This window comes from Solanum tuberosum, unplaced genomic scaffold (genome assembly GCF_000226075.1).
Source record: "Solanum tuberosum cultivar DM 1-3 516 R44 unplaced genomic scaffold, SolTub_3.0 scf00212, whole genome shotgun sequence".
NCBI classification, from domain to species: Eukaryota; Viridiplantae; Streptophyta; class Magnoliopsida; order Solanales; family Solanaceae; genus Solanum; species Solanum tuberosum.
The window spans coordinates 492,053-512,488 of record NW_006239138.1 but is presented as its reverse complement, the minus strand read 5'-3'; the positions used below and the strand labels follow the sequence as shown (position 1 = coordinate 512,488).

General features: G+C 34.4%; 1 protein-coding gene across 2 annotated transcripts in view; it reads right to left on the bottom strand.

Annotated features, from left to right (window-relative positions):
* The window catches only part of LOC102581665 (exportin-4), a 64,871-nt gene extending 45,567 nt beyond the window's left edge, over positions 1-19,304 (bottom strand). For both annotated transcript variants that reach the window (XR_001474507.1, XM_006355956.2), the window contains exons 1-6: positions 19,152-19,304; positions 18,966-19,066; positions 13,352-13,439; positions 9,492-9,600; positions 3,439-3,537; positions 2,526-2,568 (exon numbers count right to left, since the gene is read on the bottom strand). Coding sequence is in view for 1 of the 2 variants with exons in the window: in XM_006355956.2 (XP_006356018.1) it covers positions 2,526-2,568; positions 3,439-3,537; positions 9,492-9,600; positions 13,352-13,439; positions 18,966-19,058 (432 nt within the window). In the remaining variant the exon portion in view is untranslated. The remainder of the gene's footprint in view (positions 1-2,525; positions 2,569-3,438; positions 3,538-9,491; positions 9,601-13,351; positions 13,440-18,965; positions 19,067-19,151) is intronic.
* Positions 19,305-20,436: the final 1,132 nt, after the last annotated feature.

Here is a 20,436-nt window from a genome sequence, read left to right as displayed (position 1 = left end):
TCTTGTGCCACCGAATATGCTCTTGAGACAATGAGAAATGCAGCTCCATTCCAAAAACTTTCTTTCGACAGCATCTTCCTCCTAACTCTAAAACTAGCCATGAGACCACTTCCTTGAAAGACATGTGCTCCAACTTCCCTAATTGTGCGGAGAAGTAGGAGTTTCCCCCTACGTAGACAAACATACAAGTCCTCGTCACAATAAAAACTCATGCCAAATATCATATCTAATGTAAGTGTACTAATAGCTAAGCCTATGCTCCAACCAGCTAGTTTTACCGGTAGGAATCCTTTAATTCCATCATGTTTTTTTCTTATTTTTTACCTGATTCACATTGATTCCGAAATATTTTCATGTATGAACATACAATTTTGCATTTCTACAAAATTTCTCTTGATGATCGTTTTATACTAGAGGTCCAAGCAGTGGTGCCATGCCAACGGTTCAGTGTGGTCGATTATTTCTAAGAAACTGTACCATAATATTTTTCGATTACTCTATGATGTATAACCAAAATTAGACTTTTTGAAACCATCCTAATCTCTTGGTTTCTCTTCGATTTTGGTGCGGTTCAGTTAATTTTTCTAATTTTTAAATGTCATCTGATGGCTATTGCAACCGATAAAATCTGATAGATTTAAATTCCTAAAAGTTACAATAACATAGAATGAGAATATTTTTGCGTTTGTAATACATCTTATAATGCCAATTGACAAAAGCAATATACTTATTATGTTTATCATATCACGTGATGCATCATTCTTATTATGAATAGTCGTATGAAATTTGTATTAGATTTAAAATGGAATCAGTAATTGGTTTTGGTGAACAATTAAGTTTGTGTACTTTAGCATGCTTTGTAATGTGGATATTCTGTTTTATTGTACATGATCATTACTCTATCAAGGAAGTGTTTTATTATATGTAGTTGGCCATAGAGGTTTCAGAAACATCTATTTTCTTTTTTTAAAAAATAATAATCTATAATTGAATATACAAAGCAAATATTGTGGAAATCTCACATCAAAGTACAGTAGCCTACAACTAACGCCGATGGATTGAGTATGTCTTTTGTTGCTATGCTGAAACTTAATGTTTAGATAATCACTAAGAACAAACTAGTGCTGAGTACTTGAGTTGTTGTAGCAGTGACAATATGTTTTGAATTTTGGTATTGTAGTCCTTTTAAACAAAGATTTATCCCAAGACCCAAGTACCAAGGTTCAAGATACTTACTATTTTAAACTTAACCTATAAAAAGTTATTTATTTATTTATATATATATATATTCGGTTCGGTTCAGAAATTTATTGGACTTCTTTATACAATATAAAATCCACCCTAATTATTCAGTATGGTTTTAGATTTATATATCCTCAATTTTATTCAAGGAAACCAAAAATCGATTTGGTTCGATCGGTTCAACCAGCTTTTAAAAACCATTGACACCCAGGTCCAACATTTACTTTCATATAATAATTTTAGATTAATAATCACCTATAGAACTAGCATTATGCTCATTTTGTAAAACGTAGAGTTAGCCTTTTACTTTTTTAAGCTATCTTCTATTTTACTCCATTTCAAGAGAGTGATATGTGACCCCAAAGAAATCTGAGATTCTCTTTTTCTTGCAGAGAAATGTCGGGATCATTATAGTAATCACCCTTAAGATCCTATTCCCAATGTATGCCGCAGCTGCAATTGAGGCATAAGGCCCTCTTTGAACATGTCTTAAAAGCAAGAAGGTCTATGTTAGCTGGAATGTTTGCTGAGATTGGAGCTTACAGATGTGTCCAGAGGAAATAAAACCCAACCAGGATTATGGAGCATTTCCTCATTTGCATAATTTCAGAGGAAAAGCTAATTATGATGAACATTTCCTCACATCACGCCCTTTCGAGGGAGATCCACTAAGAGAATAACAAAAGAGTTAGGATCTATGGAAAATCTCAGTAACTTATGTCTAAAAGGTGAGAGGGGTCTGATATCCAGTCAAGCTCTCAGAGAGTTATCAGGAAGCTCAAGTTGGTCCAACAAGCTCATAAACTGTATTTGTACTGTCATTGAGACAGTACATATAACATGACAGCATCAACACAAAACTGACAACTTATCCACTTGTCATCTCATGCTGAGGAGAAATCTGTAGTGGAAACAATGGATTGCTTTGTAATCATGTTTTATTATGTGGTGTTAGAGATGTCACCTTTACAATACATTGTGGATGTTTCAAGTGGAAAACAAGTTTCAAAGTTTAGGTGGAATTTGAATGCTATGATACGTCTGTCTTGTCTAGTTAATTCACTTTAAGAAAGTACATTACCTAATTGAATTATAAAACACACATCATGAAACCGTCTCGACTTCTCAGTTAAAGGAAGCAATCAGCAAAAAGTTCTACCTTTAACATATTACCAAAGAAATAAGTCTTCAGACAGATGGATAATGCAAGAAAAGCATGTACTTGGACCAGAAATATCCATTAAATGCTGAAATTATAAACTTGAAAAAAGAATGCGACAGACCTCAAGGAAAAATGTCTCCTTCTGAGCTGCACTGAATTCTATCCTACACATGGGACACAAGAACCAGACATGAACGACTTTTAAGTACCTATTGCTTGCAAATTTATGATATCATGTACACGAAAGCTAAATTAAGGAACTGCTCATATCAAAGATAATACTTGTGTTGGCTAAGCACATGAATACTAACCAAAGGAAGTGATAATCATAGCATGCTAGAATTAAAAGATCAAAGATGCCATATAAATAAACTTGTCATTGTGAAGATTGAAAAGTCCCTTGCACCCCTTAAATATAAAACATGGTTTCCTTGTATGTTTTTTAACTTATCTAGCACAGTCTCCAGGTTACAAAGATTACCCCAGTTATTTCCCTGGTAACGTATATTTTTTTAATTCTAAGCCAGAAATCACAACCACAAGAACATGTATTTCCCTTGCTGAGGTATACCAATGTCATCCATACACATGTTATAACCAAAAAATTCCGTGAGGGCCAGTGGCGCCTGGTTAAAAACTCGGTGGATAATGGGCCCATCCCTCAACCTTCCTCCAATTAAATACCAGTCTTTTGACTGTGGCACGGTTCAAACCAGTGACGTGCACCTAACACACACATCACACGCTATGCTCTTACCACTAGACCATGTCTCAAGGGGCAATCTCCTTTTGTTTAATCACAAAACCTCGGTGCATCAAATATAATTAAATCACAAAAGTTACAGTATATCAAAAAAATTATAATGCATACATGTGTGTGTGTGTTCACAGATATGTGTATACAGAATTCAGCTAGTTTAACAGCATAAATATACTACTTTTGGAATCACGTAACAAGTCGCGTTAGCAGTACATTATATGACCCGTGAATTATGATCTGCTTGACTACAAATTTCCAATATAGAGCCACTTACCAGCCTCTTTTTATCAACTGGGCAGCTACAGATGCAACTTTTGCTTGAACATAGCCCTCAGGTGAACTAGCATGTTGTATAGCAGAGTGAAAACAAAAGCTGCAGTAAATGACTAAGTTTTAGAAGAACACCAGAGTAGAAAGATGTATTGTGTCATTTTTTCGGGGCAATTCTTGACAAGGGTGGGGGAGTTGTATATCTTACAGATTTGGCATTGATGAGAAAGATATATAGAAATAACAGAAAGCCTAAGCTATTTTTTTAGGAAGGTAACAGTTAATCTATATATTCACAGGTATACTACATCAAAAGTCTCCAGTCAAAAGTGTAGATCTTACATTTGATTTCCTATACTTTACTAGATTACAACCAGTCTATAGTTGTATAAATGTCTTCTGCTTGACCTATCACTACCTGTTTACACAGAAAATAATACAGAGCTAGAGAATTCAACTTAAATTTCTGAATGTTGCTCTGCTACTCCTCAAAACACCTCTGATTTCTCTCCATCCATACTATCCCCATCATATGTTGGCTGAGACAATCTTCCAGCTCTCATCCTTCTTAGCTGCATTGACATCCCTATTCCAACACTTCTACACTTCTTTTATGCTTCCTGACTTCACCCATTTGATTTTCCTCATATTGATAAAAATCTGCCACAATTGATCGATCCGCTTGCAATGTAAAGAGAGATGGTTGATCGTTTCTACTTGTTCTTCAAAAAGAAACATCTAGAGCAAAGCTGGAAAACCTCTTTTGTTCAGGTTTTCATTAGTCAGTACTTCCTCCTTAGTCAATGGCCAAGAGAAATAATTTACCTTGTAAGGTACTTTGGTTCTCCGTGTCATCCTCCATGGCCACTCTATCTCTTGGATTCCAATGGAATTTAGATAATTTAGATATCTGTATGCAGAGTTAACAGTGACATTCCCTTTTTTTTTTGAGAAGGTAACATTTTTTGTATAACTATATGCTGCATAAAAACTACAGCTGTCCATACTTGCAAGGAAATATAGGAAGATGTACTAAGCTATAGCCTACTTACAGAGATCCTAGAACATCAATAAAAGATTCTATATCTTCCATATATTCATGTTTACACCAAAAATAGAAAAGGGCTAGGCACTTCATCTTCCGTTTCTGGATAGAGCTATGATTATCTTCAAAACGCCTTTGATTTCTCTCTTTCCAAACTGTCCACCAAATGCAAGCAGGGATAATCTTCCATCTTTCTTTCTGTTCTGACAGAGTGCTATATTTGTTCCAGCACTCCAACACCTCAAGTGTATCTCTTGGCATCACCCACGTGATCCCTTTTAAATTAAGGAAAATCCTCCAAAGTTGTCCAGTTAACTTGCAGTGTAAACAAAGATGGTTGATTGTCTCTGATTCTTCTCTGCACATATAACATTTAGAGCATAAGTGGAAGCCCCTTTTCTTAAGTCCTTCATGAGATAGGACTGTTTTCCTGGCCATGAGCCAAATGAAACAAGCCACTTTGTGAGGAATTTTGACTTTCCAAATTAGTTTCCATGGCCATCAATTAATCTGGTTGTTAGAATGGTTAAAGTCTTTGTAAGCTGACTTGACTGGAAATCTCCCTTGTTTATCCACTTTCCATGTAAGATTGTCTTCCAAAGAGGAGGGGCCTTTGAATAGATTGAGAGTGTTGTAGAATTCTGCCAAGTTATCTATCTCCCAATCATTAAGGTGTCTTCTGAAGCTTAGATTCCAACCATGAGCATCCTACACTTCTCCTACCGTGGTATCTTGTAGTTGATTCAGGCTGAAGATAATCGGGAAAAGTTGCTTTAGTGGACGTTGACCTAACCAGTTGTCTGACCAGAAAGATGTTCTCAAACCATTACCCACTTGATGATTGCACTTACTCATGAGTTTTGCCCCCAAATTTCTGATAGACCTCTATAGACCGACTACATAAGGTGTAGTGACTGACTTGGTTGTCCATTCCCCATCCATTTCATACTTTTGACTAATTACCTTTTTCAAGAGAGATTGTTCATTTGAGGCAAACCTCCATAACTATTTCATCAGGTTCTTGATTTCCGTACCATCATACTTTTTGCTGGTGATCACTGACTACCATTTGACCAAATGTATCTTCCTGGTATCACAGTTGCCTTGCCAGAGGAAGTTTCTTCTGAGAGCATCTATCTTCAGACATAGCCCTTGTTAAACTCTGTCCGATTGATCTTTCTGTGTGCTATCTTGTCACATTGAAATCCCCACAAAACACCCAAGGACATGTGTAATTGTTCTTTAGATTGGTTAAATCCCTCGACAATTCCCTTCTGATAACTTCGTTCCAGTCAGCATAAATCGAACTTAGGAACCAACTTACGTTCATATTAATGCCTTCAAATCTGCATGTGATTACTAGCCCAGAAGCCTCCACCAGTTCACCTTTCCACATTCTCCTGTCCCATAACACTATTATACCCCACTTCTCCCAACAGCCTCTTGATGTAATTCTCCCAGCCATCTGTTAAACCACAATTGTTTGATCAATTGTGTATCTACTCCTGTCAATTTTGTTTCCACTAGGACGTAAATATTTGCACCCTACTATTGAAGAAAACTCCTAATTAATCTTCTTTTATTCTCGGTGTTTGCCCCCCAACATTCCATGTCACAACTTTAATCATTGACCACTTGAAGTTCTCATTCCCCCCCTGCTTCTTTTTGATGAAGGTAACATTTGTATATCAATCATCAGCTCAAAGCTGGTAATCCAAAAATTTACATCATATCCTACCTCCACACTTGTGTGTTGGGCATTAACAAAAGATAAAGAAAAGAAAAGAAGAAAAAGAAAACTATCCCTAGATCCTCCTTCATCTTTATAAGGACCCTAGAATGTCTACAATAGCCACAGGGTCATCTATACACTCTGAACTACACCAATAGCAAAAAGTGATAATGCAATTCATTTTAAACTTGTGCAGAGGGCTGCTCTTGTTATCAAAATTCCTAGAATTCCTTTCTTTCCATATGGTCCACCAAATAAAAGCTAGGACAATTTTCCATCTACTCTTGTCTGTGCTGCCCCTTCCCTCCATATTCCAGCTTTCTAGAGCCTGTCCTGTTCTCCCTGGAACAGTCCAACTTATACCTCTGAAGCTAGTAAACAAATTCCACAGTTGGCCAACCACTTTACAATGTAAGATCAGATGATTAATTGTCTCTGCAATTTGCTCACAAAAACAACATCTTGGGCACATTTGTATTCCCCTCTTCATAAGACTCTCTTGTGTAAGTACAACCTCTTTCACCACCAACCAAGTAAAAACTACCACTTTATATGGTATTTTAACCTTCCATATAAGCTTCCAAGGCAGAAAGTTAACTTGGGATCCCATCTGATTCATATTTCTATATGAAGAACTACCAGCGAATAAGCCTTTGTTATGACATTTCCATTTAAGAGTGTCTTCTCCTTCCTTGAATCCTAAGAACTAATCAAGTGTTCCATAAAATTCAGTCAATCTTTCCACCTCCCAGTCTTGCATCAGTCTTCTGTAGGTAAGGTTCCATCCATGTTCAGACCAAACTTCATAAAGAGTCGACTCTTGTTGTTGGTTCAGGTGATGAATATCTGGGAACAAGCGTTTGAGGCTTCCATTCCCTAACCAGTTATCTCCCCAAAACCTGACCTTCCTCCCATTGTTCACATTACATTCAGTCTTCGCATAGAAGCCATGCCATAAGTTTCTAATTGATCTCCACAAACTGGTTCCATATGTGGATGTCACTTCCTTAGTCTTCCCCATAGTTGGCCTGGATCACCCTACCCCACAAAGATTGTTCTTCTAAAGGAAATCTCCACAACCACTTCATGAGAAGACTTTTGTTCTGCTTCCTAAGATTTTTGATTGCCAGTCCTCCCTGCTTCTTGGAAAGTAGCAGTGTCTTCCATTTGACTAGGTGGAAACCTTTATATTCCTTCTCACTGTGCCACAAAAAATTCCTTCTTAGAGCATCAATTCTTTCTTCTACCTTTGCTGGAAGGGGAAAAACTGACATTAAGTAAGTTGGTAATGCATCCAAGACTGAGTTGATCAGCACTAATCTACCACCTCTTGATAAATATTGAGACTTCCACCTAGACAATCTTTTCTCACATCTTTCCACTACTCCATTCCATATCTCTTTGGATTTGCTTTTGGCACCCAAAGGCATACCCAAGTATGTTGCTGGTAACTGTCCTATTTCTCCACCCAAAATATCCACCAGATTTTGTATTTTGGGCACGTCATTGATTGGAAAGATGTGCCTCTTTCTCCAATTAATGTGCAACCCTGATACTGACTCAAATAGTATGAAAACTATCCTCAAAATTTTTAGTTGGCTATCTTCTGCATCACAAAAAATCAAAATGTCATCTGCATATTGCAGATGGGTGATTTCCAATCTAGTATTCACCTCTTTGACCACATTAAAACCCCTTATCCAATCATTCCTATGCGCTGTTTTAATCATATTGTTCAGGCCTTCCTTGACTAGCAAAAATAAGAAAGGTGAGAGTGGATCACCTTGTCTCAAGCCTCTGCTTGCCGGAAAGAAACCTTCGGGGGAACCATTTATTAGTATTGAGAACTTGACAGTGCTAATGCAGAACCTTATCCATCTTATCCACTTCCTCCCAAAACCCATACTATGTAGAATTTCAAGCAAATACTCCCAGTTAACATGGTCATATGCCTTCTCTATGTCCAGTTTACACATTATGCCTGGGATTTTATCCTTCACTCTTGAGTCAAGACATTCATTTGCAATGAGAACAGCATCAGTGATCTGTCTTTCTTTCAGAAAGGCCATTTGTTGAGTGTCAACCAGCTTTGGCATCACCTTCTTTAGCCTTTCTGTAAGAAGAATTTTGGAAACTAGTTTGTAGACACTTCCAATCAGACTGATTGGTCTGAAGTATCTCAATTCGTTGGCTCCATTCTTCTTTGGAACAAGTGCAATGTAAGTTGCATTAAGGCTCTTTTCAAAAACTTCCTGAGAATGGAAGTTCTGGATGGTAGCCATCACATCCCCCTTTAGAATCTCCCCCCGCTTCTCAGTTCTCCATCTTTAAAATTCATATTAAAAGCCAAATTCCTCACCTCCTTTGGGATGTTATAGAATTATTGTCATTCTTGTATATCTCCATATTTTGCCTGAAGAATTCCCTCTTTTGATCAATTTTCAAAAATAGTTCAAAAGCAGTCTTATCGCATCCTTCGAAGGCAGCATCAAATAATTTGTTTAGTTTAAGGACATTCGCTTGCACCCATAAAGAAGTTCTGTCATCAATGGCTTCCCCTGACAGAGGATCATCACCGGCAATAGGAAGACTAGGCAGCCAACATTGATGGGTCATGTCGAAAAGGTCTAGGCAGCCAACACAGAACAGCCTTGGGAAGTTTCTAAAAAGTGAGAATGGTCAGACAAATTAGACTAATTAGACTGAAGCTAACTGAAACCCAAGCTGGTGATCTATATCATCAAAAATAGGGATGGGCTCAAGGACTAAAGTTCTTTGTCAAGAGTTGGCCAGAACAAAGCCACATGCCCCCACACGCTAGACAGATCTCACTAGAGATCTTTTCCTCTACCTAGCATGACGGCTCCCTTTTCAGCGGGGATGATTGGTGTTTGCTCGCCAGAGAATGTCTGACCTGGTGGTGCTTTATCATAGCAATCACAAAAATAGAAGATCATCAAAACAGATTGACAATGAATGGAAAATTGCAAGGCAACCATCTTTCTTTCTCCCGGAAGTCATTAGTAATGTACAACAACTTCCCTAATTTAGCTCTAACATCGTGTGAGAAATTAAACATGTAAAAAAACTGAAAAAGTGAAGAATGAATGTCTTGGTTTTTCTCCCAAGCTATAGGGTATTTAAATAGTACATACATGATACAACTATATTCTAAACTGGGAAGAAATCAAGAATACATAATTACAATATTTCCCTAATTGATTCTAACTATTATACACAATCGATCTTCTCAAGAAACATCATTTAAGCAACAGCATACCTTATTAACCCTCTCTTGTCATCAATCTCAAGGAATACCCATTCCCTTAAAGCTGCATCTCGAATTGCTCCAGCAGCCTGGAACCTAGCATTTGCCAACTGAGAATTTTCTGGTAAAAGAAAAAGTAACATTAATGATAAATAGAACATTATTCTGTAAATAGGAACATTATTCTGTAAATTTTTAGCTACCAGGAGGCCAAAGTTTCTAATCAACTTTTGAAAATCATGTATATGGTGAATTTCATTCTTAAGAAAGAAAATATATTGTGCAGTATGCGTATGTGGTTAGAAAAGTAGCAAACTCTGGTATTTCTATAACAACAATAATTAGACGAGCAACGTAGATTTATCTCACAGAATTTTAGATATTTTTTATAGGTAGCTCCTTGGAATATGTTTTTAACATTTAGACCATTTTTTTTTTTGATCAAGCAAGATTATTTAGACCATCTTTTCAAGTAAAAAAAAGATAGAATATAACATGTGAATGGGTGGCTATACATATTTACCAAATCATTGGTGGGCTAAATTTATCCCAATGTTCTTTCATATTCCCTTTTTGGATGTCAACATTTACGTCATGGGCTACTTTCCAACCAAGCCCCATAATTTATTGGTCTCATCCCATGGTGTCCGAAGTTTCTAAGTCACTACTACCAAGCTATACTGATCGGTCTCTTCGAAATCTTTGTTGCAACCGTGTGGATGCAACATGGTTGTGGGTGTGGGTGTGGGTGTGGGTGTGGGTATGGGATTCACACTAGATTTGATTCCGTATGTTGACTGCTTTGACTACATATATGACCAAGAAGTATAGATTGATTGGGTATTGGTTTGCTTTTTGGGTTAATGTCATATATTTTGAATTTGGTACCTGTGTATAGATTTCATCATGAGCAAAACAGTAAATGAGAATATATATACTATGAGAATATATTTTCAAATCTGATTTGCGTAGCACCTTGCATCTTTCCAGACTACTTTTCATATTTAATTTGCGTAGTACCGTGAATTTTTAAAACTACTTTCTCATATCTGAGTTGCATAGCACCGTGTGTCTTTTCGGCGACTCCTCAAATTTGATTTGTATAGTTCTTTTCTTCTTTCCTATGGCTCTTCAAATCTAATTTGCATAGGATTGTGTCATCATTCTTACCCTACCTATATAATTTCTCTATTTCAGTAAGGTCATGCCATCATTCTGACCCTACACATATAATTTCTCTTTTCAATAGGGTCGAGCCATCAATCCGACCTTTATTCCGACTCTACACATATAATTTTATTTCTTAGATTGTGATCACTTTCAACCATCATAGCTAATATTCCAACACATGAGCATGTTCCGACTAGTTTTTCGATGACTTTCTTGTTTAACATTGACGCGTCTATTGATTCCAACACGATCCACATACTTTATACTAGATTTTGAGCCCTTTCTAGCGACCACTGCATTGTGAAGAAGTCTATATGGAGCAACCACCTAATTTTGTTGCTCATGGGGGAGTTTAGTAGCCTTGTATGTCGATTACGAAGTCACTCTATGATCTGAAGCAGTCTTTGCAAGCTTGGTTTGGGAAGTTCAACACTGTAATTTTATCACTCTGTGTTTTATCGACACGATGCATCAAATTCAGTATTTCATGAGAAGACCAAGCACATTGAGATTGATTGGCAGTATGCATCAAATTATATCGACACGATGCATCAAATTCAGTATTTCATGAGAAGACCAAGCACATTGAGATTGATTGACATTATGCATCAAATTCAGTATTTTATGAGAAGACTAAGCACATTGAGATTGACAGTCAATTTTGTGAAGTCGAGTGATCAACTTGCAGCTATCTCACCAAGCCTCTCATGGGTCCTCGTATTAATTACATTTGTAATAAGCTAGGTACATGACTTGTATGCACTAGCAAGAGGGGGAGTGTTAAAATAGAAATAGGTTTATACGATCCTATTTAGTAATAGAAATAGGAATGGATTGTATTTAGTGTCTATAAATAGGGTCTCTATGTAATAATGTAGCTACAACAATTCAATAATATTCTTCTCCTATATTTCTCAGACTTTACATCAAATAAAAGATTCCTCAACTCATTGGAATCAATTGTTTGTTGGAACCTACAGAAGAGAGAGGAATTGGGTCACCACTCACCTCTCTCCCTTCTCTTATCAATTTTCAGCAATAGAGCAACTGCATCCTCCATGCATCCATCAAGCTCCACCCCAAATTCTTGGCTAAGCCTAAGAATGTTTAATTGTACCCAGATGTATGTCTTTCCTTCTACTTCTTTGTTACATTTGGAAGCGTCTAAAGTAATTGGTATCGATTTCCCAAGAAGGTTAATCGGTTCATTTTTTTTCTCGATCTTCAATACTTATCATGCTACAGTCCCCCTCTTTCGATCGTTCTCAACAATTCTGCATGTTCTTGAATTTGCATATCCTCTTGAACATCTAGGACAATGACTTCAGAGAACATAGCTTGGTCAACTTGAATTAATAAATTACTATGGGCTTCACTAGAGCGAGGCCATATGTTAAATTCCTTAATGAAAGGCTCAACATTCCTTATAGGCCTTTGTTCTGGGCCCAAAAGACTAGACCCAATTGATTTGTTTTGTGCTAAAGTCATAGTGGTGGGGTCAACATGCACATGGCCCCTCACCTGACTACTTTCACCCAAAAGACCTCTTTCCACTACATATGAAAGATCTCTCTGCAGACTTTCCTTATTCTTGTCTTGTCCAAAAGAGTTGTACCTAGGGTTTTCCTCCTGTCCTTTCCCTTGAGATCCACCCCCTTTGTTTTGTCCTTTCTCTCCCATCTCCCTCTCTTCTTTTTTTCGATAGATCACCGGAACTTCAGCCCAAATTGGTAAAGGGAAAACCAAATCTCTGTCAGCAATATCCACCGATATTAGAATCTTGGACGCCAACCCTCTTACACGTATACGCCCACCAAAGATGATTTTTCAGTTCAGTCTCCTCTTTTGTCTCGATCCACCCACTACATCTCTCTCCTATTTTCTTTCTTATTGAATTGGCCCACAAGTGGAGGGGAAGCCTGAGAACTCTAATCCAGTACCAGTCAAACTTGTGGCCCTTTGGAAAGGACCCCGTTGTTGGAGACAATGTCACATGCCGTCCAGTAATTATTTGGTACTTTGTATAAAAATATTTAGTACTATTATTTAATGAGGTTGTTTTAGATACATTAAAAAAAGAACTCATTGAGAAAATGTTATAATATTTTTTTAAAAAAATATATAAGAAAGGTATAGTAGTAGACGTAAATTGTGTTTTATTTATATTTTGTTCTTTTTTACTATGGTGTTACATTATTTATCTATTGTTTCTCATTTTAAAAGGTGATACTGCTTATGTAAAATCCTGCATACACCATTGGCAGACATTATGACATCATATGGCTTGTTCTACATCAAGACCAACAACTAGACATGAAACTTTACAATTGTTCTATGAAATCGACTAAACTATCTATCTCCCCCACTATTGTCCCGGGTTTGTCAATCCCACCCCATCAGTTTTTACCTGATGGGCCTTTTGGTGTGAATATACAATTACCATTATCAAAAAAAATAGCTTGTTCTACAAATATGGAAGCTCATCGAATTTAGCAACTTTGTTTCTCATAGACACAAGGAAAGCAAACTTCCTCATCCATAAGGCAACAACATAACTATAAAAGAGTAATTTTACTCTACAAAAATAATTATCATTTCATATGCTCGCCTTTATTTGTTTCTTGAAACAGTGCAATGGTGATAGTGAGTCTGAACTTTGAAAATTTTAGAGAGCTATGAAGAGGATGATTACAAGGACCTACCCAGAATATATTTGCATGCATGGTATGGTTGAGGAGACTGGCTTAGTGACAAAATGGTTTCCTCAGCTGCTGCTGGATTCATATGCATCTGTCAATTTAAAGTGCTAATTTTAAATATATACAATAAAATAATTAGCTTACAATAAATATAGTCATGTTTTATTTACATAAAAAATATTCAAAAGGCATAGGAAGTATACATTGACTATACACTGACTATACAATATAGTTAGTCAAAAGTCATAGAAAGTATACACCGACTGTACAATATAGCTTAACTATACATGAACTATACATTATGATACACTCAAAAAGTTGAATATAGTTTGACTATACATCAAATATACACTGATTATACATGAAGTATACATTGACTATACACTGACTATACAATATAGTTAGTCAAAAGTCATAGAAAGTATACACCGACTGTACAATATAGCTTAACTATACATGAACTATACATTATGATACACTCAAAAAGTTGAATATAGTTTGACTATACATCAAATATACACTGATTATACATGAAGTATACATTGACTATTCAATCTCGATCAATTCAAATCATCTTTAAACAGTCCCAAAATTTAGATATGAAATCTTCTCGATGTTTCGACTCTTTAGATATATCATTTGTTCAAAACAATTCATGTTTTCAGCATGTTTAATTAAAAAAAAAGAAAAAAGGAACAAAGAAGATTAACAAAACCAGCAAAAAGAAAAAGATGATGAAGAAGGAGGACGAAGGAAAAGATGATGAAGAAGAACAAGCAAACACAGAAGAAGTAGCAGAGTAAGAAGAAGAAAGAACGCAGATGGCCATTTTGGAGGGGGGGGAATATGACCTAATGGTCATTTTATGTAACTTTTATAAATTGGGCTAAAAAGATGATAAATAAACTTCATGGGGTGACATTTTGTATAATTTTCCCAATAAAATAAGGTTCTAGAAGTTAATCTGAGACTTAAAATCCAAGTTAAATGGCCACTAACAAGAAGTTACAGAGAAAATGTATAAGGCATGTATCTGTAGGAAAACCATTAGTCAGCATCCTATACTAATTGTTATGAGCTAGATAAATAACCTATACAGCATAGTAATCTTTTGAGGAACCAAATTCTCTATATGGTCCACAAGTAAAAATTTCAAATAATTAAAATACTGTTAATATAAGAATTTCAAGATACCCACATGCCGACACATAATTTTGTGCATACGTTAAGGAACCCGTAATGTGGTATATGGAATATTACCACTATGATTAAAAAAGGGAGAAAAAAGTCTCGTTCGTCCTACTTTATAAATTGTTGTTTGACTTGACACGACTTTAAGATATTAACTTGACTTATATATCAAATTTGTTGTAGTGGAAGAAAATATTAAAGTAATGGTTGAAAGTTGATCGATGTAGAAAATATCACATCAATGTTGTAGTTTAAAACCTAAATAGTCAAATGAAGCTGAATTCTAGAAAGCTGTGAAAGTTATATATATAGAGACAATATTATTAATAGAATGGTGTTGTGGTACGTCCTAAAAATGGGAAGAGTACCATATAAATTGGGAGAAAGAGAGTTTATTTACAAAACTGTCCAGGACACTTGTTAGAACAAAAGCTCAACACCAAATGGCCAGTAAGAAGGTAAACCAACAACAACAACATATGCAGTGAAATCCCAGTAAGTGGGATCTGGGAGGGTAGGGTATATGCAGACCTTACCACTGCCTCGTGGAGGTAGAGAGGTTGTTTCCGATAGTAAGAAGGTAAACCAATTCAATTAAATCTCACGTCATTTCTAAGGTCTTAAACGTATTAACACGAACAAGATTATGTGCTAAAAGGAGGAAGAAAAGATTATATGCTCAAACATATCCCAGATGTCTGCATTTGTGATTGATCTTAATATAAATATGATTATGAGGATTAACCAACTTTCAGAACAATTATCAGGTAAATTACGTGGAACCAAGAATTCAGAACCTATCAGCAACAAAAGGGAAATAGAATGGGATGGATTATCAGAGCATAAAGTCAAATAGTTAACAATTGAACCACTCAACAGAGGCAGCCGGAGAGACAAAAAAGTTTTCCAGGTTATTCATACCAACAAATTGGGATTAATGAAATGGTAAATGCAGTGAAACACTTCCAAATCATAACGAACAAGTGAAACATACTTCCATTGCAGGTTATAGTGTGTTAAACTGAGCTCTTACTCAATTTAATTAGACCTTCAAAATTATACAACCAACTATAAATTCTTTAGGTAAGTATGACTATCATAACGAACAAGTGAAACATACTTCCATTGCAGGTTATAGTGTGTTAAACTGAGCTCTTACTCAATTTAATTAGACCTTCAAAATTATACAACCAACTATAAATTCTTTAGGTAAGTATGACTATCATAACGAACAAGTGAAACATACTTCCATTGCAGGTTATAGTGTGTTAAACTGAGCTCTTACTCAATTTAATTAGACCTTCAAAATTATACAACCAACTATAAATTCTTTAGGTAAGTATGACTAAACTAACATAAATTTAATAGTTCAATTGGACGGAGCACAACCCAAATTTTTAGCACCCGTTCTGAACTTTCCATCCAGAAGTCCTTTTCTAGAAGTTGAACCTCACAGCATGTGTATTGGATCATTTGATATGGTAAAAATAAGTTACTTCGATATTGTTCGGAAAATCACTTTGTTCCTTAGGATCAAATCATGGCTGCTTTGTTCGGAAAAGCAGTACATACCTACAACAGTACGGGCATATATGTCTTGACTTTACACTTGCAGTTGAACATGGTGATAAATTCACACTTTTTCAACTTAATTCATTTTTTTTCATTCAATTTTATGATTCTTTAAGTACTATTCCATAGCCTAAAACTAACTTAATTTGGTTGGTTTCCTGTGTTTGAGCTCAAAGGAAACAATTGGTAAAGAAATGAATCAAAATAGCTGAGAAGAGATGAAATCAGAAGCAAAGAAGTGAAGTGGCAGAAGGTTAAGGATTGCAGCATGATTAGAAATGACTTGAGGAGCCAATTCTTTTTGTTTTTTGATAATCGAGAAATCCGTCTGTGACCCGCCCTTTGGACCAATCACAGCCTTCTAAACTCAGTGGATAATGGGCCCGCCCCTCTACCCTTCTCCACTTAAATACCGGGCATCGCTTTGCATGGTGTGGGGCTTGAACCTACGACCTAAGCCACAAATCCTCCACCTTTTGCCACTTGAGCTAGGCCTTGGGGGCCTTGAGGAGCCAATTCTGAGGACTCCAAAATGCTGAAAATTGGCTAAATGTTGGAGCATGACAACTAAAGAAAAAGGTGAAGACGATTGGGAAACGTATCCATGATTGGACAAACCTAGGTTGATGGCCAAAGTCTGTTAGTCTTCCCAGCTACATGAATTACAATTTCACTCCACGTTTTCTACCTGAACTTGATGACCAAGGACCAAACGTGGAGCCAATTTCCAATTGTCTCCATGTTTTGTCTCTACATTTTAGCTCCACAGAGGTAATTTTGTCCAATAGTTTCAGCTCGTATAAATAGTAATCTAGGTCGTTCAAAATTATTATTATTATTATTATTATTATTATTATTATTATTATTATTATTATTATTATTATTATTATTATTATTATTATTATTATTATTATTATTATTATTATTATTATTATTATTATTATTATTATTATTATTATTATTATTATTATTATTATTATTATTATTATTATTATTATTATTATTATTATTATTATTATTATTATTATTATTATTATTATTATTATTATTATTATTATTATTATTATTATTATTATTATTATTATTATTATTATTATTATTATTATTATTATTATTATTATTATTATTATTATTATTATTATTATTATTATTATTATTATTATTATTATTATTATTATTATTATTATTATTATTATTATTATTATTATTATTATTATTATTATTATTATTATTATTATTATTATTATTATTATTATTATTATTATTATTATTATTATTATTATTATTATTATTATTATTATTATTATTATTATTATTATTATTATTATTATTATTATTATTATTATTATTATTATTATTATTATTATTATTATTATTATTATTATTATTATTATTATTATTATTATTATTATTATTATTATTATTATTATTATTATTATTATTATTATTATTATTATTATTATTATTATTATTATTATTATTATTATTATTATTATTATTATTATTATTATTATTATTATTATTATTATTATTATTATTATTATTATTATTATTATTATTATTATTATTATTATTATTATTATTATTATTATTATTATTATTATTATTATTATTATTATTATTATTATTATTATTATTATTATTATTATTATTATTATTATTATTATTATTATTATTATTATTATTATTATTATTATTATTATTATTATTATTATTATTATTATTATTATTATTATTATTATTATTATTATTATTATCTAGAAACCTTTGTAGTAGAGTAATATGGCTTTGACTGCTTTGGAAGGGTTTGGAGGATCAACATCATTGTGTTTGAATTCTCTTACCTTTTTAAGGTTAATTAGTAGTAGTAGTTTGATTACTTTTGTCATCTCTCTTTCTTTTATGAGTAGCGCGGATTCTACTAGGTTTGTAACCCATCCCTAGGTTGTGAACTTGAAGGATTAATATATACAAGCTTGTATATGATTGGGTTCAATGTTATCTAGTTAATTTCTTTCTTATTTAATGTAATAGTGGTTGCAAACATTAACTTATGCCGTAAATGTCTTGATTCTTTCTTGACGCATGGAAATTAGGATTGATTAAATTAACTAGCAAGGAATTAGGCTAGTTGAAAGGTCAATTAGTTCTAATGAAAGTGATTGAACTAGTGGTAGGAATATCACACATGGGTAATTTAACCAATTGATCTTAGAGCAATCCTCTTGACCAAATGGAGTTAAATTTGGATTAGGCCCCTCAATATTGAGAAATATTGAGTGGATAACTGAGAATTGCTAGTCATGGAATCCACATTAACTAAGAAAGCTTGGCCAATTATATCCATTAGCACACCTGGGTTAGGTATGAAATCCGAGAGTTTTTTCATCATTTCAATACAACACACCTGAAGTCTTAATAGTTAATCTTAATCTAGTAGTTTTAATATAGTCAAACATATTTAAGGGGATAAACTAAGATTGCTAGTTCCACATATAATATCTAAATCTAATGCTCAAACTCCACCCGACTCTTGCGAGTCACTAAATTTGTTAGGGCCGCTCCTAAAAGATGTAATTTGAGCATATCACAAATATATGCATGACAAATGGTTTAGCAGTTAAATTGATTTCAGATAATGGAAATACCAGAGTGCTCTTAGCTTGCAAGTACTAATCCTTGTGCGATACCAATGTTAATATACTTGCACATCAATACTTTTCTGTTTGGGTGTTTTTTTTTTCTTTTGCAAGCACATTAGAAACTATTAGTATCCAGTTTCTCAGAAATCAAAATTGGAGGACATGAAGTTAATTATACTTTGATGTAAGCAATCAAAGGAGATGAATTTGACCTGAATTGAACTGCAGGCTAATTCGATTGCTTGCATGGTGGCTTGAAGCTGAGCCAAATCGGCAGCTCCACTATTCTGATAGCCTTGATGCATCTTCCCTCCTGAATCAAACAAACAAATATCAAAATGAATGTGTGGATATAGAAAACATAGATGATGTCTGTCTTCAGAGACACTTGGGTATACCGTGACGAATGTCTGCAGAAGAGAGAGAGACGAAATCGCCGGAAACAGTGAGGTCAGTGAGGGTTTTGGAGGCGCGCTTTTACAAATCTATCACTCAACAGAAGGAAGGGATATTTGGAAATTTTGGAAACGGGCGATTCAAAAATGGGGAAGTCAATTAGGGATTTTCAAAGTATAAATTCCGTCCCATTTTATGTGAGGTAGTTTGATTCGACACGAAATGTAAGAAAAAAAGGAAGATTTTTAAAACTTTTGGTCCAAAATGAATTATAGAAATTTGTGTGGCTGTAAATCATTTCATTAAGGGAAAAATAGACATTTTACAGTCAAATGTTACTTAATATAGAAATGTGTCATTCTTTTTTAGACTGACTAAAAAGGAAAGTAAGTCACATAAACTGGGACAGAGGGACTATAAAATAACTAAACTTAGCTAACTATATTAATGAACTATTCCCTCTGTCCCAGTTTATGTGACTTACTTTCCTTTTTAGTCAGTCCCAAAAAGAATGACACATTTCTATATTAAGTAACAATATTACTGTAAAATGTCTATTTTACCCTTTATGAAATGATTTACAGCCACACAAATTTCTATCATTCATTTTGAACCACAAATTTTAAAAGTCTTCCTTTCTTTCTTAAACTTCGTGCCGAATCAAACTACCTCACATAAAATGGGACGGAGGGAGTAATAAACAAGAAGAACAAAACCAAAATTGAGAGGCAAAGCACTTAAAGTATAGAAGAGAGAGTGAACTAGATTGTTATTACCGTGTATCTTTTATAAATGAATTTGAGGCCTTATTTATAGGCCAAGTACATGTGGCAATGTGTGGCTTGCAAAAGTTAACCACACTTTGGCATGAGTTATGCATTACAAGCATGCTAACTCCACACTTAATCACATAACATCCATCATTTCACAACACTCCCCCTTGAATGTCCATGTAAAAGAAAAGTTGAAGGAATAAAAATATATATAGATATTCATAATGCGCATTACTTGCTGCATCATTAAAAACCTTTCTAAGAAAACCCAGTGGAACAAAACTTAGACTAAGGGAAAAAAAGTGCAGCGCGTATTTTACTCCCCTGATAAAGACCACGATTTAGATGGTTAAGTTTTCGCATTCCAATCTTGTGTACCATCTCCTCGAGAGTTGAGGCTGGTAAAGATTTGATGAATAAATCTGCTGGATTATCACTTGAACGGATTTGTTGTACATCAATATCACCATTCTTCTGAAATCATGTGTGAAGAATATTTTTGGTGAAATGTGCT